Source organism: Phaeoacremonium minimum (assembly GCF_000392275.1).
Source record: "Phaeoacremonium minimum UCRPA7 unplaced genomic scaffold PA7_03_scaffold_265, whole genome shotgun sequence".
NCBI lineage: Eukaryota > Fungi > Ascomycota > Sordariomycetes > Togniniales > Togniniaceae > Phaeoacremonium > Phaeoacremonium minimum.
Window position 1 is genome coordinate 177,462 of NW_006921170.1, and position 27,111 is coordinate 204,572.

Here is a 27,111-nt window from a genome sequence, read left to right on the forward strand (position 1 = left end):
GCCAAGAAAGCATAAGACGCGATAAGCAGGAGAAGTGAACGTGGTGATGTTTGTGTGTGTTTGGTGGTTTGGTGGTTTGGTGCTTAGTAGCGAGAGTTGGCAAACTTGGAAGTTTGGTTGTGTGTATGCATATGCGTGTGTATGAAAAAGGGAGGAGCGATGCAAGCGAAGCGCGGTGACGTGACGTTACGCAGCATGCCATTGGTAGGTGAGTTATTAGGGGTGCTGTACCTGCCAAGTTCCTACTAACCGCAACAAACCCCCTGCAATTATGCACATCTTGTCTTTATTATAGTGGCTCGAAACCCCTGAATTTACCGACCTACGACATCTACTCTTGTACACTACATTCTCGGGCCGGATTGAATGTCGCGTCCGAAGACTCGTCAAGACACACACGTGGGCATCAAGAATTATGCGCGCGATTTCCAGGCCTTGATTGGGCGTTGGGCCACTTGTCTGGGAAACCTGAAACCAGGCCTGGCCCTGCTATCGAGACACATATCTACGCAGTAGAAGTTACCTGAGGTAATTGAATGCATTGTGGCTATGCACCCCGCAAACCAACCGGCAGACTGGAGCCCTGTCGCCCGCTATCGCTGGTTATCGATAGGTAGCCTCAGGTAGCTTAGCACGCTTAGGTATCCTGGCGAGGCTGGCCCACTGGACTGGCCCGTGCCGGTGCCGCAGTACACAGCCCTCTTTGCTCATTTCCGCCCATTCCAGGTCGTCTCCACCGTCTTTCTAGTGTAGACTTTCAGGAGGGAATCACGGAGTCTCCTCGAGGGTCGCTGAGATGGGCACTGGGAGATCGCGGTATCGCGATGGCTTCAGTGAGAATGGGGCAGGTGCAGCTGCAGCTGCAGGGCAGTCAGCACTCTACATTTCCGGACCTGCAAATGAGCCAGCCTATTGAACATCTCGTGTTGAGATGGAGAGGGAGAGGGAGAGGCAGAGGGAACCAGGAACAGGGGCCATCCTCTTTAAGATGATGTCCACGCAAGCTCCCTCCGCCTCCTCCTCTTTCTCCTACTCGGCTCGTTCCCGAGTGGCACGGAATCTTGAACGTGGAACATCTTCACCGAAAAGAGAGCTGCAGATGATCGGTTCTTGGCAAGTCGCCGTAGGGCTGAGGAGGCTTGCTCCAGAAGCATCGGCAGCTGTCGGTCAGCAGCCACATCGCTATCTTGCCGCCTCAAGCTGAAGCTGACCTGGCCATGCACACGTGTGCCCCATCCGAGTCGCTTTGATTGGACTCTTGAAACCCGACATGTTACACCGATATGCCTGCGGCTGATGGCTGTGGAGAGAGAAGAAAGAACAAGTTGGGAGTCACGATGACTTCATACGTGTCCCACAAGTGAGCGGGGGAAATGGCGGTGGTGGTGATGATATATATAATCCCCCGGGAAATGGCAGAGCCTTGAAGAGCCTGCTCTCTCCCGACATCTTTACTTTCAATATCATATATATACATCATCCGGATAAGCCCTTGTCCTACATTTCAACATGCCTATCGAACACTACGGCGTCTGGCGAGGCACCATCACCCAGTGGTTTCCCGACCAGAAGGATGACGACCACGGCCACATCTCCTTCACAGACGACAGCGGCCGCGAGTTCGACTGCGCCGTCAACGTCTCCTCGCTGTCTCCGGACTCCCGCCTCGTCTACTGGTTCAACACAAACTTCCAGCACCCCATCACCGCCCGCCTCGCCGATCTGTCCCGCGAATTCCGCTCGCTGGATGGCCCTCTAGATCAGGGCCCAGACGGCCTCGCCCTCGACTTCCTCCGCGACAATCTCGTCCGCATTCAGGATGGCATCATTCTCGGCCACGACGGCCTCGGCGGCAAGAAGGATATCCTCGACTACCTCGATCCCATCCTGACCCAGGCTAAGCAGGCCTCCGCTGACATCTTCCTCTTCGGCCAGCTCTACTGGCCCAAGAAGGACGGCATTCACGACATTCATATGAACCAGGGCAGCGCCGACTTTACCGACGCCTCTGGCCGCCTACGCCGCTTCTCCCAGCAGAACGGCATCTGGCAGGACGGCGGCATCATCTTGCGCTTCCCTGACGATGGCCACTGGGAGGCCATCTTCCTCGGCTTTGCCAGCCAGGCTAGCCAGACCGATGACGATGGCCAGCCGGCCGGGCCGACATTCGCGCAGGTCTTGGAGCAGCCGCCTCCTGTCACCCCCGGGGGTGCAGGTGGAGGGGAGGATGACGAGGTATCTGGGTTCGTGTCTATCCAGGCTGCACTGGTGAACCCAATCGGACCGGATGGAAACCCGACTTCCGGAGAGAAGGAACATGTTTTCTTGATGAACACGAGCACGGAGGCGGTTTCGATAGCTGGTTGGACAATTGCCAATGGGGCTGGCCAGAGCTTCAAGCTTCCTCAAGGAACGGCCATCCGTCACCAAGACAAGGAGAATATCACCATGCCGCAGAATGTCCCACTAAGCAATAAGGGCGGCTCAATCGTTCTCAAAGGACGCAGTGGGCAAGTCGTTGACAAGGTGGAATACAGTCGAGAACAGGCACAGGTCGAGGGTCGGCTATTGTACTTCAAGCAGAGATCTTGAAATACAGGTTATTATGGCTTTTGATCGCCTAATATCATGATTTTTGATTATTCCAAGGCCCAGATGACCCCTCTGATTCTCCCTATCCCTTTACCATCTCAGTATCCACCACCGACGCTTCCTATCTCTTTCAAAGCCACCTCAACCTGCGTCTCCCCAATCCCTCTTTCCTTCGCATCCTCCAAAATCGCCGCCGTCGCAGTAGCACCCACCCTCGTGACGCCCAGACTCATCACAAACAAGAAGTCATCCAGGGTCCTCACCCCCCCAGCTGCCTTGATCTGCACCTCCGGGCCAGACTTCTCCCTCATCAGCTTCAGGTGCGGGACCGTCGGCCCCTTGTAACTGTACATGCCGTTGCTCTGCTTGACCATCGCGTACCCCGTGCTCGTCTTGACGAATGCCACCTTCACTCGCGTGCAGATCTCACATAGTCGCGCGATGTGCTCCTCCTGCAGGTAGTCGTTTTCGAAGATCACTTTCAGGATAGCTGTCTTCTTCTTCTCTCCTTCTCCATCCGCCGCCCCATCCCCAACAGCCGTGCTCGTAACAACCTCATTCACAGCCGCGATCTCCTCCTCGACATAGCCCCACTGCCCGCCCAGCACCTTGCCCACATTGACCACGACATCGACCTCGGCCGCGCCGGCGCGCACCGCCTCTTGCGCCTCGGCGACCTTGGCCGCCCGCGTGGAGCTGCCGTGCGGGAAGCCGACGACGGCGCAGACGCGGACGTCCGAGCCGGCGAGGACGCGCCGCGCCTGCGCGATGCTGTACGGCTTGATGCACGCGGCGGCGACGTTGTAGCTGCGGGCGGTCTGCAGGCCGGCTTCGATCTCGGCGTCTGTCATGGTGGGGTGCAAGAGAGAGTGGTCGATGGTTTTGGCGATGGTGGAGAGGCTGACCTTGATGGCCCTTGGGCCGGGTGATGCGGCCATTGTGAGATGATGCTCTTGGTTAAACGAGGAGGAGAAGAAGGAATAGGAATAGGAGCAGGAGGGGGAGTCAGACAAGCTACGATGAAGATGATGTCTCTTTTTCTTCACGGTTGGCTTTGTGTCTTTGCTGTATGTTTATATAGTTTCCCAGTGAATACGCAAAATGACTTATACGGCCGATTTACAGAGCGGACATGATGAATCGTGAAGCTATACACAAGATGGCGGAGTTGCCTCTTTGAGCGGGGTAGTGGGCAGACTCTGTCGGAGAGGCCTGAAAACAAGTCATTGCATTCATATTTCGTATTGAGGATACGCAAATTCTTCGTTTGCATCTACCTGTCTAACTAGAAATGTATTTACTTGGTGAATCATCTAACCTCATGGCATCGACCGTGGGATGAAGCACCTAATCCCTAGCCGATCTTAGTCTAGCTGTAGCATCGCCAATTCTGGGTGCTTCCTGAGGCACTGAAGATATCTCGTTCCGAGCCGCCGCTTTCAGGGACTTAATCGTGGGGAAACCGCGCGCTTACTGCAAGATGAAGGCAAAGTCTGGGGAATGAGCGCTGCCCAGGACGATGGCATCATCGCGACTTTGATAGCGCAACCTGCAAACTCACCAATGTCAGCGGCCTGTCGCCTCCCAAAGCGGCAGTCCGATCTCCACACACTCACTTCCGCGGTGGTTCCTGAGGCTCTTACACAGCAATGTCCAATCCTTCTACTTATACCACCCTCTCCTTCCTTTGACACACTTCACGATATAATCTCACTGCTGTCTATCTCACGCCTTTCGCCTCATTCCTTTTGCTCTCTGATTATTTTCCTCCCTCCGCTCTTGATTCGATTTGCAAGCAGCCGGGCAACGATGAAACGTCGGCGACATTCCCGTTTCTGGATTTGTCAGCCGATGCTCGATTGCTGCGCACTTGTGGAGCAGCACAATCGGTATTAGTAAACACCGTAAAGTAGCTGGGCCAACTAGGGTAGGCTATCGTGCGGGCGGGCAGGCATAGGGCACGGCAGCGGGCAGGGGACATGACGCATTGCGTTGCATTGGTACAATGGAGGCGCCAGGCGGTCTGTTGTTTCAGGCGGACGGGTGTGCCAACTGAGAAAGGCGGAGAATATATATAACGATCGCATGAGATATAAAAGGGCTTCAGATCCCTCCTAAGAGGCTATCACATGTTCAAGGCTCTCCACTCTGCAGTTCTTCAGGCTCAGTCAAAACATCTCCGTCTAGCCTTATCATCTTGTCGTCGTCTTCGCTCAGTTCAGCCACCACACTCCCGTCTCTCATCCACCATGGCCGGTCTCAGTCTCTACGAGGTGACAGTGCCCACCTACATCAGGGGCCATCTCATGCTGAAAGTCATCCTCACAAAAGCCGAGGAGCATGCTAAGGAGAAGGGCCTCGACGCCGACGCAGAGTACCCGGGGGCGCGCATCATCGACGACATGCTGCCGCTGACCAGGCAGGTGCAGATCGCCTCGGACATGGCCAAGAAGGCCGTCGTGCGCATCACCGGCGAGGAGATTGAGGCCTGGGCCGACGAGGAGAAGACCATGGCCGAGCTGCACGCCCGCGTGCGGAAGACGCTCGACCTGCTCAAGTCGGTCGACCCGGCCAAGATCAATGGCCTGGAGGCGAATGTCATCAAGGTCCCGATTGGAAAGGGGAATCTCACGGACATGTCCACCAAGGACTACGTCTTCAATATGAACATGCCACAGTTCTACTTCCATATACAGACGGCGTACTGTATCTTGAGAATGAAGGGTGTGCCGCTCGGCAAGGCCAATTTCCTGACCGAGTTCCTATACCCTACTGAGTAAGGAAAGGGGCTGTGGCTGGCCATGTATACGGACGTTTTATGGGGTAATGAGCAATGCAATAGCATCAAACGAGATAGAACAAGGACAATTGTCTTCTTGACGAAGAAAACCTAGTTAGCAGTCAACAGTTGCTCGAATAAAGAGTTCCAGCAACCTAATGAACTCTCCAGGATCATGGCATATTTGACAGCCACCGAGAATAACGAGATGACAAATGCATTCGGTGAAGATATGAGAAGTGGACAATGGTCCTGAGTATACATGCCCTCGCAACTAGCTTTTCCAGCTTACAAGATATGAAAAGCATCGTATTGTGCACCTACATATCGTGGTCAGGGCTGAGTTTCCAAGGCTGAGAAATATTCAGTTCACGGTAGTATAAGTTGTCCTACCTAGTTAGAGACTATTTACTGAATAACGAAGAAGAACGATCCAACACGTTCAAGTTACACAAAAATTCAAGTTGCTAGACTCATAATTTTGTTTGAGAAAGCTAAATTTGCTCCTAAAGAGTTTGTCAGCCAATTGAATGCGGCAAGACCATAAAGAGGCAGCGACAAAAAATGCTGCCCCTGTGTTTAACACTTTTGGGAGAACCTCCAACCGGCTCAAGGTTCGTTACATATCGCGATTTGCAGAAGTGCCGCCGAGCAAGATGTCATCGGTGTGTCGGCCTCCGTTGAGGGTGCTAATAGCCGGCCCGGAATTTTAGCCACTCTCCTGAAAAGAGGCCAATATATGACAATATACCCGACGTCCTGTTCCCCACGAATTGACTAAGTGCCGAAACACGCCCCGCACAACTATGAAAGTCATTGCTGCTATACATGCAGTTATGACCGACGGGAAGAGGTAATGCGAATGTGCAATATTAAAAGATGAGCAGCCGCACGTATGGGCCGTAAACAATGCCATGTAGCGAGGAAAGTTGTACAATTGTGCCTTCGAAGCTCTCAAGAAGACTCAGGAAGATGCGATCTGCGGATATATTCTCTTCGGTGCTCGGTGTACTCGCTGTCGCTGTCAACGTGTCCGCACAATGCGATCGAGCATCATTGAAGACCCTCGCAGATAGTTATATCGCCGCTCAGACGGCCGGCAAGTCTTCTTCGATCAGCAGCCTGTCTTCCACGGTAGCATACACCGAGAATTATAAGACTGCGTCTATCTCGGCCGGTATCCTAGCAACACCGTTGAAGATCGACCACAACCGCAGCACATTCGACACGACAGCGTGTGCATCGTATACGGAGCTCATTGTCGCGACTGGATCGCACCCATATGTTATTGGAACCCAGATTCACGCACCCAATGGATCAATTACTGCTGTTGACACGCTTGTGACAGACAAGGGCGACTGGCTATTCAACGCCACGGGGACATTGTACTGGGCCTCGCGCGAAGACTGGGGCCCTATCGATGCTTCGAAGCGCGACAGTCGCCAGGTCATTCAAGCTGCTGCCGACGCCTATCTTGATTATTTCAAAGACAAGAGTGTGAAGGTGCCGTGGGGTACGCCGTGTGCGCGTCTTGAAGGTGGAAGCTATACTGGAAAGGGTGCTGCGACCGATAGTTGTAACGTAGGGGTACCGAACAACATCAACCTCACGAAACGGCGGTATGTTATCGACGAGGAGCTCGGGGCAGTAGATGTGTTCTTGAGCTTCGAAGACCTCCCGGACAGTCATGAGTTTCGGGTCGAAGGAGGTAAGCTTCGTTTTGTGCACACGTTAACGGTCATGGGATGAGGTATATTCTAGAGAGATAATAGTTAGGGGTAATAATCCTAGGAAGAAAATTGTCTAGCTTACAAAGTGTGGACTGCTTTACAAGAATAAGAGAACCAGGTGACTTGGCCGAAAGGGCTAGGGTGTAGTCTGAACGACCTTTTCCCCCTTAGCCATGTTCTTACCTAGTACAGATGCTCGTATGGCGTCCTACCCGTGGACCAGCACAGAGCTTTTTGGCCTCAGCGTTGTATGCACACGAGTCTACAAAGGCCGATGACAATATCATTGATAATCTGCTCGGAGAATTTGCAATGGGATAGACTTTCGCCTGACAGAGCAACACCATGCGATCAACGATGCAACTAATAGGTGACCGCTATACACACCCTCTACGACTAGGCAGGCCAACATCAGTACAAGTCACTCCGACAACTCATACGTGTTGCTACCCCTTATTTCTCGGCAAGTTTGTCGAGCTGAAGAGGCATCACTATTAGCACCGTAGAGGCAATCAAGTAATCGCCGATTTCAAAGCTAAGCCAATTTCGCTGTGCCTACGTTAACGCCGATCAAAACCCTAAAATAGCATTTGCCTTCTGAATCACAGCCCTCGCGCCAGCACTATCGCCAGCACTTTCTTGTAGTTTCTCAAATCCCGCTGACTGCAAACCCACAAGATCAGAGTGAGCTCTCAAAAAGCTTTCTGTGGGCCTGTCAACGTGTTCTGACTCTCCTTTACCTCCTGGAAAGTCTGGGCCGGGCGTGCCATCCAGAAAAGCAGCGCGCTGTCTGACTAGATATTGTGCATTTAGTTCAGTTGTTGGGCACACTGGGATGTAGAGTACGCTCGAGTCTCCTTGGCCCCTGTGTGCCTTGTCTACTGCGTGTATAGCTAGAGTGTATTAGCACTGTAGAGCAGATTTTCCACTAGGAAGTCGGCTGAGGAGGAAAATACTTACTGTCGCAATGCCAAACGACGAAATCGCCGGGTTTCACTTTCGGAACATGCACCATTGTCCTGTCTAGTTCTAAGTGCGGGTGCATAGACAAAGCAGGAAACTCCATTCCATGGCCTGGTATAGCTCCTTGAAGGTCGCTCGTCATCTCATGTCCAGCAGTGAATACCCAATTGCTAGGTGATAAGAATTCATCGCGATCGGAAGACCCAGCTCTTGCCACATCGAGATCGACAGGCTTCAATGGCTTGAAGAAGGGCCGCAGCAGTGAATATGCCGTCGACAGCTGTAGCAATGGGTTGACCAAGAGCGTGCCTTCATTTGGACCGCTATGGCTCATACTCACCCACCCCTGAAACATTCTAAACATACTGCAGGCGCCAAGGCCATTATACAGGTTCGTCTCTGCATCTACACGGCCACTGGCATCCCAAGGATCGTATTTCTCCCACTCTCCTCGGAAGACTGGATCGTACACCCCACCCTTACCGTACCCTTCGGTCTCCCACCGCTCTACACTGCCACCGTCTTGGTGAGGACCTAGGGCGAAAGCGGCGTCTCCAGGTTGCCGAATACGAAGACGATCGGCGTATGACAATGGTTGAGACAAAGATATGAGCGCATCAGGAGAGGATACGTGCCATAGTGACTGCATGAGCGCCTTCTGGACTTTCATGAAATTAGGGTGCGCCCTGGCCTTGATCTGCGGAGCTGACCAGTACAGTTCGAACACTTGACGGTCGTTAGGGGGGAAGCCTGGTCTTCTCATTAGCGCCCTGCAGAGCTCTGCCCCGTAGGGCTAGGGAGAGCGTTATCGCCGACCTCTTGTGCTGGGATTTTTACGGACATATTCCTCGATCTCAGACTTGTATGCACGGGCTTCTGCCTCGCCGATGACTCCCCGGATGACCACAACACCACGCTTGTGAATTTCATCCTTGAGTCGGTCAATGTTGCCGAGTAATTCATCATACTGGACCTCTGGGATGACGTTGGATCCACCCTGTGCCACGATATCATTCTCGATTTTCAGCCGCTGCAGTAGGCGGTTCCAGCTAGCCTTGATCTGTTCTTCCCGGCCTGCCACAAGTGATAGCTTTAACTCGCGAAAGCTATCTGGTAGCGGCTTGGCTTCTGTGCCTGACAGGGAACCGAATGAATCAGAAATATCTCCCTCCTTCTTAGCCAATGGCGCTGCGCCTGCGCTGCTCATGGCGGCCATCCCGAGGGTGCGAACATGGGATGCTGTCGGCCCTATGGCCCGCTTGATGGTGTTATTCAGCATTGCGGCGATCTATAGGTGCGAACAGGGTGCTGACCCAGCGGGGTGTTAAGCTCTCGCTAGCGGAAAGACTTACGAGCTTCCTGATCCTCTGGCTGGGGAGGGCATCAAAAGTCCAATTTCGATTTCAGGTACATGTCCGCCCGTTGCGGTTATATATCCCATAGGGTTGAGCAAATCGGCGGCGCCAATGCCTCTTTCAAAGGCTCTTCAATGCGGTCAAATAGGTCGGCATTGCCCTTTTGGGGCTGTGGGAGCCTTCCTTTGCGTAAGTTCTCCATGATCTTGGTAATTAGCAGTTGTCTTGGGACTTTCCAGTTACTGGACAAAGATGGTGGTCAGGAGCGGAGGAGCCCGATATAGACTAGTGCATTTGCGGGGATGTTGCCTCGGTAGGCAATGCCGTGTTAGGAGTGTACTTTCAGATATCTCACAGTCAGGGCAAGCTGGCCAGAATGCCGCACGTCGAACTAGTTTCGCTCTAACAATTTACTTCTCGAAGCGGAGTAACCAAGATAGGAAGTGCGCAAAAAAGTCACCCAAGTCGCTGACGCACTTGAGCCTATCACAAGATTCCATTATAACTTCAAGGATGACAAAGCCCCTGATGAGAATAACTTCGATCTAGCCAGGTCCACCATGTCTCGGCGCGAGGCAGATAACACAAGTAAAATCATGGTATCTTAAGATGCCCCAGTTTCAAAGACAAATATCAAGGTCGTCAGAGCCACGGATGTCCAGGACTTCATGACCGTCGCTCAGTCAGTGCACTCCGAAAAGCACGATCCGGGCAAGAGGAACCTCCGCTGAGACGGTGCTGCCCACAGCAGATCACCAACAGTTATCGCCTAGTAGGAGTTGGTCTATCTTGTAATGGCAAACATAACGGCTGCGGTACCAGTCAAATTTGTGGCGTCCGATGCCGACGGACTGCCAGTGAAACGAAAGCAGGTTCAGCAAGCCTGCCCTTCTTGCCGGCGGCGCAAGGTTTGTTACTTTCAATATCTGCCATTATTAACTCAGTTCATTAGTTCTAAACACTCTTATAGAAGCGATGCACGCATACCACCGATAACACTCGCACGCAAAACAATCCACATCTAAGTTCGCAGGGAGGCCGCCAGCCTAGAGTTTCCCATCCGTCGCTGTCTCCTCTTAACTTACCGCTCTCCCCCCAGTCGGAAGGGCACGATGTATCAAACCAAGAGGAAGCATCAGCCGAAGCTGCAACTCGATTAGTCGAGTTGTCAACTTCTCGTTTCGTGGGAGATTTAAATCCAGAGGGTGTCTTCATCGAGGCGAGCAACTACCCGCTTGGCACTGACCTTTATCGCGATCGAAGTGATATCGGAACCTGGTTTATGCCCTCTACCCACTCAGACGATCCTCAAGCACCTATCATCGAACGTGATTGGGCGACCAGGCGGATTCCCGATACGAGAGGGCCAATGAGTGTAGATCCAGCAGCTTGGTTGCAGCCTTCCATTATGGGTCGTCAGTCATACCGCTCGGAAGAGAGCTCCTTCTTGGATAGAACACGGCATACCTTCATATTTCAAGACTGTCTAAACCTACTGCCACCCGACGAAGATTTCGAACAATTGAGGTCTCTTTTCTTGGAGAGAATATATCCAGTGCTGCCGGTGTTCAATTCCGCAGACGTTGCTGGAGATCATCCTTCCAAAATCTCGAGATGTGTTATCAACCAAGTTATCGCATTAGCAGCTGCGACCGATCCAGATGCTTCGAATTACTTACGTCTCGAACGCGACGGTTCGCTCCTATCCTTCCAAGAGTTTCATCAACGGCTAGCACATGCAATATTCGCCATCCTGGACGCAAACATGCTCATTAGTAGAGTGGACCACATTCGCATACTTACAATGATGTCTTTTTTTTATCAGCCCTCTTCTACCAGCGAGCGCGATATGCCATGCCTTCTATTCAGCCAGGCCGTTCATTACACTCAGAGCCTTGGCATCCAACTACTTGGTTACCGACCAGAACGACAAGACGAGAACATAGAACAACTGTTTTGTGCTCTGTGGGCTATGGACCGGATGATGGCTGCCTTCTTTGGCCGACCATGCCTCCTTCACGAACGAGATATCGACCGAGATCTTGACGAGTGTATTGACAAACAACCGCCTTGTTTCCGCCTATTTCTTCGCGTAGTACAATTGCTCGACAAGGTTATTGACTTATATCGGCCGAAGAAGAGTCGCAAAGCAGAGTCAATTGATCTCCCTGTCTTCGAAGGAATGGCCTTAGATGCTGGGGCAGAGAAGTCATCGCCGCGTATATTAGGTCAGTCTACTGCATTGATCCTTCATCTTGACCGTTTAGTAGTGCAATCTTATGCCTTTATTGTGTGGGTCATGCTAAATGAATTCATAGCAACCATAGAGACATTCTATCATGCTGTATCTGTTCTATCCTGCCGCCAACCATCAAGCGCCTTCAGCCCATCAGCCTCCGAGCAGGCTCATCTCCCACACCCTGCTATCAATGCAAGGAGATCTCTATCAGCTGATAGAATCTTCATGGTCGTACAATCAGAAGAGATTTGCTCTCTTCCATTCATACCGTACGCGGTGTCGGTTTCGCTGAGCGTGGCGTACCGCAAGATGCGTCACAGCAAAGTGCCAATGTATCGCGTTCGTGCCCGCACTGTGTTTAGGGACATTGTTTCCTTGCTCAAAAGACTTGGCGAGGTGTATACGACTGCCCGTGTGAATGCAGGCCTTGGTGAGAGTATCTTAAGGGAAATGGAAAAGACAGCCAACTCTCTAACAACGCCCGTCGACACCGTTTCCAACAGAACGTTGCCCCTTGCAGGGCAAACCAGAGCTCAAAATGTGGAGGAGTCGGATCAAGTCGCAAATGTAAACCTCGTCTCAGGTGGTGGCATTTTTGACGGGTCGGCACCAGGAGAAAACGGGCAGATTCCCCTTGATCCTGCTCTCCTTGGCAACATGGATGAGATTGACCTTTTTGGTTACTTCGATCGAGGTTTCAACCTTGGGGCAGTAGATGCAGCCTTAGAGGCCAACCTTGATATGGGGTTCCCACAAAATTGGACTTCACCTTGGTATCAAAGTTCATGAGACAGCGATCCACAATTGCCCATCAGCAATTTCATTGCTACGCTAGTTGTATTGATGAAGATTTCTAACTGCTTGCAGTCTTACATCGGATGGAAGGCGTTTGGATTTGGGACCATTGCAAGCGGTGCATATAGGGGCTTCGGACAATGTATAGGACAAAAGTGGCTTACATATGAATTTACTACATCCGGGAGCATAGTAAGAACACAGGGCTGAGAGGCTGCCTTGGTAGGCTGTTAATTAGCACCTTGATAGGATGGGAGAAAAATGAAAGGGTTGGGTTGTCAGTTGTTGCTGGGGGGGGGTTTTGCTTGACCGATGATGAGCCCCTGAGTAGTAGTATGAACTCTTATGATTTCTACTCTCTAAACTTTGCACACGTCTCAGAAACATGCAATGCAATTGACTGTACCAGTCTCAGCGCCACCACCGTTGCCCGCGCCCTTCCCGTCAACGGAACGCCTTAGCAAACCACTGTGGCCTCTGAGCCGTGTCTCACATGGGTAACCCGTCCGGCACAGTGACAAGCTCAGTACATATCAACGTTCTATTTATCCAAAGAAAACACGGCACGTTCAAACCCAAGCAAGTAACTTCAATGGAGTGATAATATATCTTCTATCTGCCTTGATAGCATGCGGGTGAGTCTACGAGAACCAAGACCTCAATTCCTCGTTGGCAAGGGCATGCGGCATGAGATATGTAAGATGAATGAAAGTAAAAGTGCAACCCAGTCCAGTACCAAAGATACCTATAAGTACCAGTTTTTCCTTGCCAATAACACCGGACCGGCGCCCAAGCATACCTAGTAGTATCCGATTCTCCTAACTAATAACACCGGGCCATCGCTCAAAAACACCCACAGAAACACCTTAACGTAAACTTCTTTGCTACGCAGATTTTAGATTACAGCAGTAAAGCCAATGCACCAATGACAAGCAGCATGGAGCTGAGGTATGCAGCGGCCTTGCTCGCGCCAGCCACCACAACGAGAGTCGATGTAGCCGTCGCCGGGCTCATGGAATCACTGGCCGTGGTGACGAGCGTCGTGCTGGCTACGATGGTCGACTCCCCGCCGGTGGGTGGCACCGGTTGGAAATTGACGCCGCCAGCACAGTGTTCGCATGCCTCAGGCTCATAGACAACGACACTACTGTTGGTGGAACCAGTAACAGGCACGCACTTATAGACGGTCTCTCCGAGACAAGCCTCCCCGGTACAATTGGCAGGGGTATAGCTGAAGCCTCCGTGGCAGCTACAGGGCTGTGCCACGAAGACTATCTCGCCGACTCCGGGAACGCCGGTGCAGATTTCGAAGATATAGCCGCCAGTATTACAGTAGCCGCCAACGCAGACAGTTGTTGTAGTTGTGCTACCAGGTGCCGCTGCGATAGCGGTCTGGGTGGTCACGACTGTTGTGAGAGCTGTCGTGACACTGATGAGCGCTGGATCATTTGTAGCAGTCACAGTTGTCGTGCTTGAGACCGTGGTTGAAGTAGTGGGAGTGACCGTTGTAATAGCTGCGAGGAGTGCAGGGTTGACATAGACTGCTAACAGAGCGTTATCAGGAACCACCGCCTGGCGACGAGCTAGACGTGAAACATCGCGGAAACCACCGCAGTTCTCAGCGGGATTTCCAGGGCAAGGGGTATCACAAAGATCTTTAGCGACAGTGGTGACATTATCGAAGTTATCAGCACAATAACAGTCGCTGGGTATGATCAGTGATTCGCTTCTTGAGGAGGAAGGTCATACTTACGTGGTATGCACTCCTGCATAGACATGGTCCTCACAGGCCGTGGTACACAGCTCCAGGTCCATCTCACCACTAGAGACCTCCAGACTAAACGAGGGGTAGTTCTGGTCTGAGCCAGTACAGCCAAGGAAGTTGAAGATACCAATTGTCGCAGGTAGAGGATCAATCGTAGAAGTGGCGCCAGCGGAAGTACTACTGCTTGTAGATTCAGACGGTAGGGGAACAGATGGTGTGGGAATGGGTGTCTGAGACAATTGTGTCTGGGGCACTTGCGTTTGCGTAGAGTTGGAAAAGCGAGCGCTTGTCACAGCTGGGCTTGAATTACTCTCGATATCTGTGATACCAACCGTTGTGGACACGGACGAAGACTGCGAGGAGCTGACAGGTGTCGTCGTGGCCACACTTGAGCTTGTGGAGCTAATGATAGTCGTAGACGAGAATGTCATCGAAGATGTAGTTGTCTGTTGATTTGGAGCCGGAATACAAGTCTTCTCCTCAGTCATTCCGTAAATACAGCTGCAGTCAGTTGAGCAAACATCATCACCGTTCAGTCCCGCATCGCACTCCTCGCCCAGCTCAAGGATGTTATTGCCACAGGAAGGATAAGGATTGCAGTCCGAAGACGTAGTGTTGTAACCGTAAAGACATTGGCATGTCAAAGAGCAGAGCTCATTGGTAGGCTCGCGGCGAATGACGCTGTAGGAGTAAGGATCGCACTCCTCATCGTCATCCACTACTCCGTTACCGCAAGTTGGCTCTGACAAGCATGTTCCGGCAACCTCGGAGGTGGTATCAACTCCGTAAATACAGGTGCAGCCAACTGAGCAGTAGCCAGTCTGCGTAATACCGTAATCGCACTCCTCGGTCTCGGAATCGAAAATGCCATCGCCACAGGTCTCAGGAATATCCGGCACGGGATTGCAAAGCCCAGTATCTGTATCAAGACCATAGATGCAAGTGCATGCATCTGAGCACACGTCGTCACCTTCCAGCCCTGCGTCACATTCCTCGGTCGACTCTGTGACACTGTTGCCGCATGCCGGAATTCCATTGCACGCTTGTGTCGCTGTGTTGAAACCATAACGGCATTTACACTCCGCTGTACATGTCTCGTCACCGGACCATGTATACCGCTTACTGAAGCCGAGGTCACGACGTTTAGGAAGAGGGTCTTCGCACTCCTCGCCATCTTGAAGCTCTCCGTCACCACAATATGGTGCAGATTTGCAATAACCATACTCAGAGTTTGAGACACCGTAGATACACTTGCAGTCAGCTGAGCAAGTAGAATCTGTGAGGCCGTTGTAATAGCCGTAATCGCATTCCTCGTCATCAGCAGTTTCTGGCTCATAGTAGCCGTTACCGCAGACATTAGGCTGAAGGCACTCTCCCGTTGTAGAATCGATTCCTAGCACACACTGGCAATCGGCACCACAGGCATTACCTGCAACACCGTTGAGGCTGCCTCCGTCATCGCACTGCTCGTTCGTCTCTTTGATGGAATTTCCGCAAACAGGAGCGGGATTACATTCCCCTGGCGTTGTACTCACTCCGTAAATACATTGGCAGCTGGAATTGCAAACTGTGTCGCCGTCTGGACCAGCATCGCATTGCTCCGATGAGGGGCCTGAAGTATAAAGATCTTCGTATAACCCATTGCCGCAGATATTGGGTGTGACAATGCAGTCACCTGTTTGGGTATTGGTGCTGGCGCATTGGCATGCTGTGGTACATGAATTGTCGAGTCTGCCGTTTGAAGCCCCATTATCGCACAACTCAGTGCTCTCGATCAAACCATTGCCACAGACTGGTTCGGGGCTGCAAATGCCTGCAGAGGCGTCATCGACGCCATATGGACACTTGCAGTCTGAGGTACAGACGAGATCCCCATTTGCTGAAGCATCGCACTCCTCGCCATAATTCGGTTCGTAAAGCCCATTGCCACAGCCAGTGGAGGTGTAGACTCGAGCAAGAATATATGGAGCGCCACTAGCTACCGTTTGGGAGCCAGTGTCAGTGGTCAGAGTCGGTCCATCTGCATCAGTAGATATAGCCTCAACGTTAAACTCGGATGGCCAATCGGTAAAGATAGCTGCAACGCTGCAGGGATCCCAGTTACTCATATCGGAGTCGGACAAGTCATTCAGAGCAATGGCCGAGCTCATGACGTGAGCAGCATCCGTGCATCCCGGGCCTGTTTGACGGGGGCTCATTGCGTAGAAGTAACCGAACTGATCCAGAAGGGTGACCATGTCGTAAAGGGGATAAGTATCACGATAATAGCAACCTAATGAAACATACAGACCAGTGGTGGAGGCATCGGTAACATAGCTCAAGCCTTCCTCAACCACGGTGGTAGCAGCTGGTTCGAGATAGTTGCTTTCAGGACTGGTATTGACGACGAAAATATTTCCTCCAATAGAAGCTGACCATTTCGTCCTAGAGTCAATAGCGAATTGAATATCTGCCAAACTGCAGCTTCCAGTATCCGGAATAGCAATAGCATCATAAGCGGCGAATTGTGCTATAGTCATGGAAGCCCAATCTGCTTCGGGAACTAAGTCGACTATTCAAGTAGATCGGAATATTAGTAATGCAGTATATATAAAACCGAATCATTTATGAGGTGAAGTGGTGGTTCTTACTATCATAGTGATCCTTGGCTGTTTCATACTCGTTACCTGTAAACGTCGCTGGCCAAAGAATGGTCTTTGTTGGAGCTGCGGCACTCAGGCTCCAGCTTAAGCCGGTGGCCAGCAACAAGGTGTGAGTTATCGATACCATCATGCTGTGCGAAAAAAGTAAAGAATGAACGGCCAGGATAAGCCTGGCCACTGAAACTACCTACGATGGGTTGAAGGAGTGACCTCGAATGAACGAATGACTGGGTCGGAAGATTTTGATGCTAACAAGACTCATCTTTCCGGTATTGAAGGGCGCGAGGTGACGCTTTTGAAGTGTCGGCCTTTGAGCCATCTGTGGACTAATCAGACATATATTTGCCGGTTTGCCTCAACGAAAACAGCTACAAGACCAGGCGCGTTTGGAACGAAAAGCCACATACTGCCTTAGAACCTCTTGGCCATTCTTTCGGCAAAATCGAGGGACTTGTGGCGTTCATGAATTATGAAGAGACATTTCTAGAGAACCATTCGAGGCATACGCTACGATGCAGCCTATGCCAATGGGTTAAGGCGTATGTTGTAACCCTTTTTCTCATATGACTTTGGCCGGGAGTATGGAGTAGTCTGAGTAAGCGAGGCGAGGCACGAGAGGAGTGGAATGGCGTGGCGCCAATTGACAGCGGACTGGAGCCCAGGGACCTGGTAACTTGTCTTAACCCGGTAAGGCCCTGAACTTGGTGCTATTGCCAAATATGGTGTGGCCAGCCGATCTCCATTCATGTTTCGAGGCTCTCTTATATATGCTGCAATCAACTTAGCTCGTCGCTAGTCTAGCCCCGACTTCGCTTCGCTCTCTTCCTTTTCTGCCATGGGCCTACATGCCTCGAAGTTGCCGACCTTGCCGGTTGATCTGAATAACGGGCATCATCAAAACTCGGCCGAGACAAGAGCTCTAGACTCAAGATTATGAAGATTTCGAGTCTAGCTAGAATGCCAGAACTTGACACCGTCAGATGAAGCAAAAGAGGACCCACACAGTCAAGGGCCGAATGGTGGCGATCTCACTTGCGCTCAAGCATTAAACCGGACTCCATACCAACAACCTATTTCTACTCCCTGACAGCTCCTTTTCGCCCCACGACCTCCGACCCCCCAATAGCGCAGACGCTGCACACGTGTTGCCCCAGAACCTACGCCCCGATAGAATAGTATTTCTATTTCCACAATCTCCACTGAGCAAATCCGTGGCTCAGATCAATTATGGTTGAGCAGCTCTTAAAAGCTCGAGCTCCGGAGAAATCGTGGTGGATAGATACCCCTACGACTATCAGTTAGCTTACGGCTGTATCCATCCGCTAACGTAGCTCTCGGGACTCGCAATGAATGTGCCAAGTCCACCTAACTTATTCAGGTGGTTTCCAGCTTCCATAGCGACGCCTCAATTGTCCATCATGACAGTGCTCGGTTGTTTTCGACTCTCATCGACGCGACGCGACTCACAGTTCTGCTGGAGGTGTTCGTTGACTTTCGATGATCGTCTTGACCCTGCACTTTGCGCTCCGCAATCTCAATCTCAGTTCCACTCTCTCCAGTCATGGGACTGGACTGTGTAATCCTTGTGTCGATCATGGCTCATATACTGTAGCGGGCTTAGATTTATTAAGTACCGAATTTCAGTTCCTCAGATTCTGACGGATCGCATACGTTCGGTGGTTCCGCTCATCTGGACAAGGAATCTAGAACTTCTCGTACAGATTCTAGCGCCAGGGCTCGCTATTATGCCATTACCTTTGCATGACTCTAAAGACGTTGCTCATATCTCAACACTTCATCCGGAAAATATTTCAGTTTTGTCACAAATGAGCTACCTAGCAAAAGGAAGATCTTCCCCAGCTGACTAGTCATCTGAAGTGGTATATATGCTACGTGACAAGTTCAAAATGTTCCCCGAGTCTTGCCCTTGGGTCATTTTCATCTTCTTGAGAGGGGCGCTGTTGTTGTTGCTTTGAACTGTGCAGTGAGTGCGCGGTGGGTGTGCATGTTCCTTCAAAAAAGGGGCTAAGCTATCATCACCCCAAACATAAATGAAGATGAACCCAGTCCTCGCTCTCCGACCCAGGAGTCTAGCAGAAAAATCAAGGACCTTGTGACGCTCCATCTGCTCCATTCAAAGCCTCAATCACGGCCTTCAACCCATTCTTCTGAGCAAACAAAATCGGCATTCTAGTAATCTTTTCCCCCTCATCAAATCGGTCCATGTGCTTCCGTGGTAGAAACATAGTCTTACGAATCATTGCCTCCTGCTGCGCATGCTGGTGCTGACAGACACAAAAATTGGCGAGAGCACTGATGACGTTGTCGAACTTTTGTAGCGGCCCAAACAATCTGTTAAGCATGAAAGTAGTCATCATATATGCTGGCGCTTCATGGCGGGGAATGCTGAGTTTGTCAGGTGGCAAACCTCTATCTGGAACGAGTAGAAAGGCTTCACGAGCTAGAGCACCCTCCCTGCCTAGCATACCCAAGTGAGTGGTAATTGTGAACCTAGATAAATCATGACACATAGCCTATGTACTGGGACAGTTGAAAGATGCAGGGAGCGGTCAAAACTAAACTAGTAATAGAACAAAGCGTTTATAGCCTACGTTCTCCTAGCTTTTTATTTACTACATTGTTGCCCGTGGTTGGTATGTATGATAAAGAGATCACGATTGAAAGATTCTTTCATCATGCACTCAAAGGATAAAGGAGGTAACAAGTGTTCGAGCAATGTAGTACCTTGTAACAGGTCAAATTTTGTTGGCTTGCATACGTTTCATTGACTTGCCATTTGCCCTTTTCTCTCATTGAAGTAATGTTCGCTGTAGAGCATCACTACTGTAGTAAACAAGTCTCGCAGTCTAATTGACGCCTCTTTGTGCTCGCTTTACTTAGCGCTGGGTTTAGTACCTCTTAAGGTTGCGGGAAATCTGCGACTGTGGGAGGCCAAGGTTCGGGGAGCACAGCAATAATAATGCATTGAAATCCAGAAGCTCTTGACGGATTCTGGAATTTTATATGGGGCTTTTATGAAGGAAGACTTCGAAATGCATTCTTCTAAATAGCAAACATCTTAGTCGTACTAACGTTTACTCGACTCCACCTGCGTTTCTCCCAGGCAGCAAAAAGGATGGCCCGAGGCCAGTAATCGTGATATAATTTGACGAATGGCCAGGGGTCCCATGCAGTGAAAGCCCCCTCATTCCAGCAATATAGATGTTTTGCAAACGTTCTGACGCTTTTCAAAAGTTCATCCAAGCTCAGACGAAATCTGAGAAATTCCAAAAAGGGGAGTAAGAGAAAAACTGTCATATCGTGCCCTATCCAATACCGTGGTCTCGTGTCTAGGGGAGGAACAATAACATCTTCGAGGCATGCTTCGGTTATTTTGCTCTTGCGCATTGAAGACTCTCCTGGCCAACTTCCAGCTGAGATGCTGTTACCAAGCACTGAAAGATATGCCTGTACCATATCCTGCATTTCTGGCCCCTCCTGAGCAAATAGCACCACAGCAGTGTGAGCGCGAGGGTTGCATTCGATGGCATAGAGCTTTTTCTCGAACCAATTTCCAGTCCAATGGTCCTCCACCATAAAATCAAAGCTAAGGTGACCGGTGAATGACCCAAACTCTTCCTTACAACGAGCAGCGAACTTGCGAGTGAAATCAAGCATTTTACAGCATAGCGGATCTGACGGGGCCAAGGCTTTGTAGTGCATCAAGAGCTCTGATGACGGGCAAGCCACAAACACTTTGACTTCGCCTGACACGATTAAGGCGTGTGTACAATACTCTTGCTCACCAGGAATATATTGTTGAAGTATCCAAGCGTTGTCCTTCGTTATTGGAAAGCGTTTCACGTAGGCCACAGTTTCTATAGGAGTCGACAGTGGTAATAGTGTCATGTTTCCGCGGTTCGCGTCGTCCACCCCAACAGGCTTAAGTATGAAACGTTGTGCAGCGACTTGTTTCTTTTGCTTAGATCTCTCTTCGAGGTCCTCTAAGACTTTGCATGCTGCCGCTGTAGATGTAAGGTTATATGTGCGAGGCACCGGTAGACCAAGCTCTTGGGTATAGTGCAGAAATGTAGCTTTGTCGTGCAGGAGAGCAGTTATTTCAGCATTGAATTGAATGCAGCAACAATCTGTCAGATTTCTTATTGCCTCCTGTGCCCGCCCGTCGTCAAGCGCCGTGGCAACACCTGAACACGAAACCCACAAGTGCACGTGCTCCTTCTTGACGACTTGAAGTAGCTGTTCAGTATACCTCTGGCCGTTTACAGGTATATCAAGCCGATAGAACTTCGCGCACGCATTAGAGACACGTCCTGGTGATTGAAGACGTGAGGTTTCGAAGTCGGCGCCGATGACATGATGTCCACATTGGTGAAATGCTCGGGCGAGTGTGAGTCCTTTTGTCATACCAATGCCAGTCACGAGAACGGTACGCTCCTGGAAGGATGGATCATTTTGACATTTTCTGCGAAACGAGGGCTTTGGCACCAAACGCCTTAGAATAGAGGCAAAGCAGACTAGGAAGAGAGAAACAGGGAGCGCCAATACGCTGAGGAATATCAAGCAGTAGCTTCGCAATATCTCGTGCAGAGGAGCAGGAGGCATTATGGCACTGACGAGATTGAAAGATGAAGTGAACGTGGCAAATACATGGAGAAATTGCTTGTCAACCCTTGTCTAGTAGGATGCTCAAAGACTAGCACTGATATCTTCAGAATCATTCGGCTATTGAGTATACGATGCGGTACCAATAGAACTATGGCGTAAATCACTGACTTCTGCTTACATTTAGTGCGCCATAAACGGGCCCAGCCGCGATCTCCGTTTTTCTCCCCCCTTGATTTTTTAAGACAAAGAAGCTTGATCAGTGTAGTCATGAATCATCTAGTTCCACCGCTTCGAGACGTAATTAGTGGTGCAAGGATGAAGCTTGTCTTCAGCCGCAGTTCCCTAGAGTTCATTAGGCGCAAACTTTGTGGCGTTCCGAGGAGATTCGCGTTCAGTCGTTTACCTCACCATTCGTCATGTCGGTATTCAAAATCAGCACGAGCGTCTAATCTGGATTTCTAGAATGCCACAACCATTATTGATCAAGAAACTTCAAGAGACTTTAAGAGAGGGATGACATTCGTTAAACATGCATAGTCCTAGGTGAATTTCTCCAGTTGGTGTGACAAAATCCGATCACCATTCTTACCTCCATACGTTTACTGGGCTTGTAGTGACAACGCAAATCAAATCTGGAAATTCAAGAGCTTTTCTAGTAGTTGTTCGCCTCTAGCGGACTCCATCAACAACGCCATTGTCAACGCTTCTAACGGTGCTCTGAGCCAACCCCTTGTTCACGTACTCGCTCACATTGTTCCCACTGTTGTTCCCATTGCTCTGAAATTTGTCTTCATGACCGTTCATTTTGCCATTCAATCCCCCGCTCACTGTTTGGCTGGTGGAAAGCATTCCAACCTCCTTAGCAGCCGCCTCCACACCTAGTTTCCCGTTGTCATTATCAGTGTAGCCGGTGTCACTAGCATCGACGTAAGCCTCGATTCCCTCACCACATCGGGGATACTCGTTCATGAGACCCTTATGCTTGCGCAGCGCCGCCTTGAGTTCCTCGGCCGACACATTGTTCAAGAAGGTGCAGCTTCCCAATGGATTAGGAACTGCCAAACGCAAGCTTCCATCTCGAGTTTTGAGAATGGCAGCTGTGCCTTTGTCGAGGACTTCTTCGTCAAATTGAGGATGATCAATCGACAATCCAGCTCTCGAGAAGAGATTTAATAGCCGTTTATGTTCCTCATCGGATAGCAAACCTCGTGAATGTGCAAGAGTAGCCGAATATGCCATGTCAATTGAAATAGCATGACCGTGTCGCAAAGGTGTCTCAGGCATGAGTTCATGCATCGGGGACCATGTATGACCGTAAGCAATGACACGGTCTAGGCCCAACTCGTGCAGGTTGGGTGTTTCCAATCTGAGCATTTCATAGATACCCTCGCGATTAATCTAGCCATGTCAGCACAAATAACTGTACCAGAACCTGAGGAGACAACTCACGGTGTCCGCAGCGTGGCGCAGCTCGTTGGAGGAGTCATCGGCGCGGCCAAACTTGCTCTCGATCAATTGTTCACAATATTTGTCCAAAAGGTTGAAAACCTCAAGGTGTGAGCACGACGAGATCTTAATGAGCTCGGCGAACCCGTTACGAACCTGTGCAATAGGCAAGGTACGAAGGAATGTGAAATCAAGGAAAGTGTGCATTGGGGCATGGTATGCTCCAAGTCGGTTCTTATAGTCACCGTAGTTAACGGCAACTTTGATACTTACCGAAGCATCTATGAGCCCAATGACTGTGGTGGGTACCCTGATGAAATTGGTATTTCGGCGGTACGCCGCACAAGCGAACCTGTGAACAGACTGTTAGGGGACTTTTCGCCATGTTTGCATATCACCTATGTGAAAAACCATACCCAGCAACATCGGTAACCAACCCGCCACCGATAACGAGCACTGGTTCCTGTTGCCAAGTTAGTCTCCCTCGAACAAAGGATTTCGACGAGCCATTTACCTTTCGAATGATTCCAAAATCGGTCATTGAATCACAGATGCTCAAGAATGTGTCAATGGTCTTGGCCTTTTCACCGATCGATGTCTTGTGAACTTTCAACGAGAGGCCGTAATGCTCGAAGTACCGCTCCATTTTTTGGCCATACATGCCAAAGACATTTTTGTCAGTGACAGCGAGGACTCTACCCCATGGCTTATAGCATTCGGCAAGCCCAGGATTGGTGATGTCGAACACCCCATCCACAAAAGAAAAGTCATATGAGATTTTCTCGTAGCCCTCGACGTGAAAGCCTCGCTTTGTCTCGGTCACGGATGCTTTCAGGTCAGACATGCTTAGATGGTAGAAAGTAAGGAAGTTGAAATTTTGAAATGTTTTGAGATAGAAGATAAAGATTGACACCTCAAGCCTTCCCGAGAGCCAACCAGGAGGGCATTGAACTTATAACAGCCCGGCTAAACTTAACAAGTACCTTTTACATCCGGCCAGAAAGGATGATCTGATCGATGTCATGTCGTCACTACTGCTGAATGCGTAAGTATCGAAATTCATGAGCAGGCCGCAGCTATCAAGCATTGTACGGGCCCCTTCAGCATGCTCCTCAAAGCCGACAAATAGCCTTTGCTACATATCCCTCTGCAGCCGACTCTAAATTTGTCTATGAATTACATAATCTACGGCCTGTATCTAGGATCAGCACGTGGGAGAACAGACAGGACATAAAGGTTGCGGTGACTGTTTAGACTTCCCGAACAACCTAGATCTACCCTCGGTGCGGCACCGATTTCATGAGACATACCTAGTCTGCAAGCAGTGAAGAGAAGAAGGTCTGCAGCTCTGTACAGGCAGGAGCCATCGCCAAGGTATTGTTGTGGTTGACCCTGTATGAGACAAGATGAGCAGTACATCACATCAATCTTCGTGTTCGATGATTCCTAGATGACAGCCTCATTGCTAACACGGCCTACTTTTCCTGTAGCAATATCCGTGAGTTGCATCAGCAGCGCACTGTCCTATGGCAAAGACGATTATGGAGAGTGGACTAGAGACGCAGGGGATAAATGGTGCGACTGCATGGCATGACGCGACGTAAACACGGCTGTAGGGGATCTGTCTTTTTACCAATCGCCAGATAGTTTAATACCGTGTCTTACCGGGTTCGTTGTTGACTTTCCCCACGCGGAGCGCGGTCAATGACTGCAAGACATGGAGTGATGACACATGATTTCCGCCCCTGTCCCACCGCGGCTGACACACAGGTTTCACACCGGGACCACTGCGGCGTGCGTACATTAGCACTTGTTCGGAAATTGAACTGAGCTTTCACGGGTGCTCTATGGGTTGAATCTCTGAGGTTTTATCATTGAAAGGAAATAGATTTCACTAATCTGAGAGTAGTATTAAGCCGCACTTCCGAAGAATATGGCCTCCAAAAAGAGTTTCCAGGGCCGAGCGTATCAGCCGCAGGAGGAGGTGTATGTAAGTACGCATATGCACGAGGCACGATGGTTTCTGATAGTGAGTGTGGCAGTTTAACGACGGCCGTGAGATCGAGCTGCTGCATTTTATGTACAATCATCCTCATATCGATGAAATGCGCGGAAATCCTGAGAAGGTCCTCGCCGCCATAGATGAGTTCGGGGAGACAAAGAAATACCTCATGAACGTAGGTAAATTCAAAGCCAAGATCATAATCGACTTGATTGCCAAAGTGAAGCCAAAGGTTATGGTAGAGCTTGGCGGATACGTCGGCTACTCTGCGATTGCCTTTGGTGCTGGTCTACGAGCATCAGGGGGTGAGCAATACCTAAGCCTGGAAATGAATCCAGAATTCGGCGCCGTTATTGATAGCCTTGTGGACCTAGCTGGTCTGCGAGACATTGTGAAGGTTGAGGTTGGCAAGAGCTCCGCATCCCTTCGTAGGCTCTTCTCCAAAGGCCATCTGAAGCGTATTGACCTACTCTTCCTCGATCATTACAAGCCGGCCTACACTCCAGATTTGAAACTCTGTGAGGAGCTCGATCTTGTGGGCGCTGGGTCTGTAATTGCCGCAGATAACGGTCAGTGCTGTTATTCAGCATCTCCTGTGCGGACCTCAATTAACAATCGCAGTTGTTAAACCGGGCAATCCGCCGTATCTTAAATATGTTAGGAGCACAATTGACGAGAAGAGAAGAAGCACTCAAGCCTTTTCAAAGATGGTCAAGAACGATTTCGACAATAACCATGAAAATGTTCCCGAGGGCGATCAAGATGCCAATTCGCGGGATGATCTGATAAATGGCAATCCAAATTTGATATACGAAAGCAAATTCGTAGAAGGGTGGGAGCCGAGTGGTGTTGCTGTATGTATAGCCATTGTTGAATGGTTCGCAGCTAATTGGTTTCAGGATGCAGTGGAAATCACTCGATGTGTTGGTGTCGAGAATTGGCTGGTGCATCCGGTCTCGGATCATCCAGGGGTATGATGCTGTGTTAGCAAAGCTGACCAAAGTTTCGACACGACCTTGGTTGCAGAACTTATGACCACAAGTGAACGTGGCATTGACAAGTTGCAAGATTCCCATGTATCTAAAGAGTCTTGAACAAGATCAGAACTTCGGATGAGTGCCTAGAACTAGTTACTCATTCATACTAATCACTGGGTTTATATGAATCATTCGACACGTCACGGATTTGTACTAGTGGTGATTGTTGCGCTCTTATAATGACAGTGAGGAACATTGTCTTGTTCTGGAAACTATATAACGCCTGCACTTCTGGCAATAAAGCAAAAGAAAATAGCATCAGAATCATCGCACCTCAGATAAGTACAAAAAAGATCTCAAGACTCGTATATGAGTGAAACAGAAGAGTCTTAAGCCCATAAGTGCTCTCAATAATTATTAAACAAATCAATAAACACCTTACTTCTCACCTCAATGAGACAGCATGTCTAGCGACTCCAAGCAGACGGGTCGGATCGGCCAGGACTCAAACGAGAGGGTTATAGAGTCGATCAAGCATGGCGCACCTAGCAAGATGGAAGAAGCCGCAGCTGATCCACATAGTCATCATGCTGAACAAAGCTCTGAGCAATCAAGCTCGACTCAGGCGGGTCAAGCGGTGTTGAAACCGAAATCCATGTTTCAATTCGAAGACGATGAGGATCCTGACGAAAGAGACAGGAATATGGAGAAATGGTTCAAGAAAATTGTGGATCGCCTCCGTCAACGCATGGATGATGAGGCTCAAGACACAGAAAATGAATGGAAAGCAATTAACAGACTTAAAATAGTTGCGAAAGCCATAGGCCAAGAGATCTCAGAACAAGATGCTGCAAAGGCAAAGTCTTCCGGAACGCCAAAGCAATAGCTTTACGTCGATTCGAACTGTGCAAAGAAATTGCATCGAGGTGGTCACCTGGTTACATTTGGCAAAGACAAAAAGGGGCCTTTGTATTCACAGGAGACAACATGGTAAGGCGAGTATTGAAATCACAAACCGAGCCAGTCGTTAGAACAAATGCGAGGATTGCATTCATATTGGCAGTAGACGAGTCGGGCATCTGAAATTGACATTTCTCTTGACATGCGAGACCAGCTCTCAAATGATCGATTGCGATGCATGTTTCTGACAGTAGTAATCTAACCATCGTAAGCCTCCTGTAACATTTTGATGTCAAGCTT

The 27,111-nt window shown here is 50.1% G+C and overlaps 7 protein-coding genes across 7 annotated transcripts; 4 read left to right on the forward strand and 3 right to left on the reverse strand.

The window, feature by feature from the left end:
- Nucleotides 1-1,509: 1,509 nt before the first annotated feature.
- UCRPA7_3227 (hypothetical protein) lies at nucleotides 1,510-2,592 on the forward strand (the record flags this gene model as incomplete). The annotated part of the gene is made up of 1 exon (XM_007915777.1): nucleotides 1,510-2,592. One exon carries the CDS (start codon nucleotides 1,510-1,512, stop codon nucleotides 2,590-2,592), a length of 1,083 nt encoding a protein of 360 aa, XP_007913968.1.
- Nucleotides 2,593-2,690: 98 nt separating this feature from the next.
- Nucleotides 2,691-3,530, reverse strand: UCRPA7_3228 (putative deoxyribose-phosphate aldolase protein; the record flags this gene model as incomplete). Its single annotated transcript, XM_007915829.1, has 1 exon — nucleotides 2,691-3,530. The coding sequence occupies one exon, from the start codon at nucleotides 3,528-3,530 to the stop codon at nucleotides 2,691-2,693; it is 840 nt and encodes a 279-aa protein (XP_007914020.1).
- A 1,311-nt stretch (nucleotides 3,531-4,841) lies between these two features.
- Nucleotides 4,842-5,372, forward strand: UCRPA7_3229 (putative helix-turn-helix-domain containing protein type protein; the record flags this gene model as incomplete). The annotated part of the gene is made up of 1 exon (XM_007915821.1): nucleotides 4,842-5,372. One exon carries the CDS (start codon nucleotides 4,842-4,844, stop codon nucleotides 5,370-5,372), a length of 531 nt encoding a protein of 176 aa, XP_007914012.1.
- A 971-nt stretch (nucleotides 5,373-6,343) lies between these two features.
- UCRPA7_3230 (hypothetical protein) lies at nucleotides 6,344-7,120 on the forward strand (the record flags this gene model as incomplete). Its single annotated transcript, XM_007915784.1, has 1 exon — nucleotides 6,344-7,120. The coding sequence occupies one exon, from the start codon at nucleotides 6,344-6,346 to the stop codon at nucleotides 7,118-7,120; it is 777 nt and encodes a 258-aa protein (XP_007913975.1).
- Nucleotides 7,121-8,869: 1,749 nt separating this feature from the next.
- Nucleotides 8,870-9,343, reverse strand: UCRPA7_3231 (putative duf1479 domain protein; the record flags this gene model as incomplete). The annotated part of the gene is made up of 1 exon (XM_007915764.1): nucleotides 8,870-9,343. The coding sequence occupies one exon, from the start codon at nucleotides 9,341-9,343 to the stop codon at nucleotides 8,870-8,872; it is 474 nt and encodes a 157-aa protein (XP_007913955.1).
- A 12,812-nt stretch (nucleotides 9,344-22,155) lies between these two features.
- Nucleotides 22,156-23,776, reverse strand: UCRPA7_3232 (putative 2-epi-5-epi-valiolone synthase protein; the record flags this gene model as incomplete). Its single annotated transcript, XM_007915826.1, has 6 exons — nucleotides 22,156-22,263; nucleotides 22,315-22,522; nucleotides 22,790-22,884; nucleotides 22,936-23,284; nucleotides 23,349-23,395; nucleotides 23,447-23,776. The coding sequence occupies 6 exons, from the start codon at nucleotides 23,774-23,776 to the stop codon at nucleotides 22,156-22,158; spliced, it is 1,137 nt and encodes a 378-aa protein (XP_007914017.1).
- Nucleotides 23,777-25,037: 1,261 nt separating this feature from the next.
- Nucleotides 25,038-26,081, forward strand: UCRPA7_3233 (putative catechol o-methyltransferase protein; the record flags this gene model as incomplete). Its single annotated transcript, XM_007915832.1, has 4 exons — nucleotides 25,038-25,503; nucleotides 25,556-25,788; nucleotides 25,841-25,857; nucleotides 26,021-26,081. The coding sequence occupies 4 exons, from the start codon at nucleotides 25,038-25,040 to the stop codon at nucleotides 26,079-26,081; spliced, it is 777 nt and encodes a 258-aa protein (XP_007914023.1).
- Nucleotides 26,082-27,111: the final 1,030 nt, after the last annotated feature.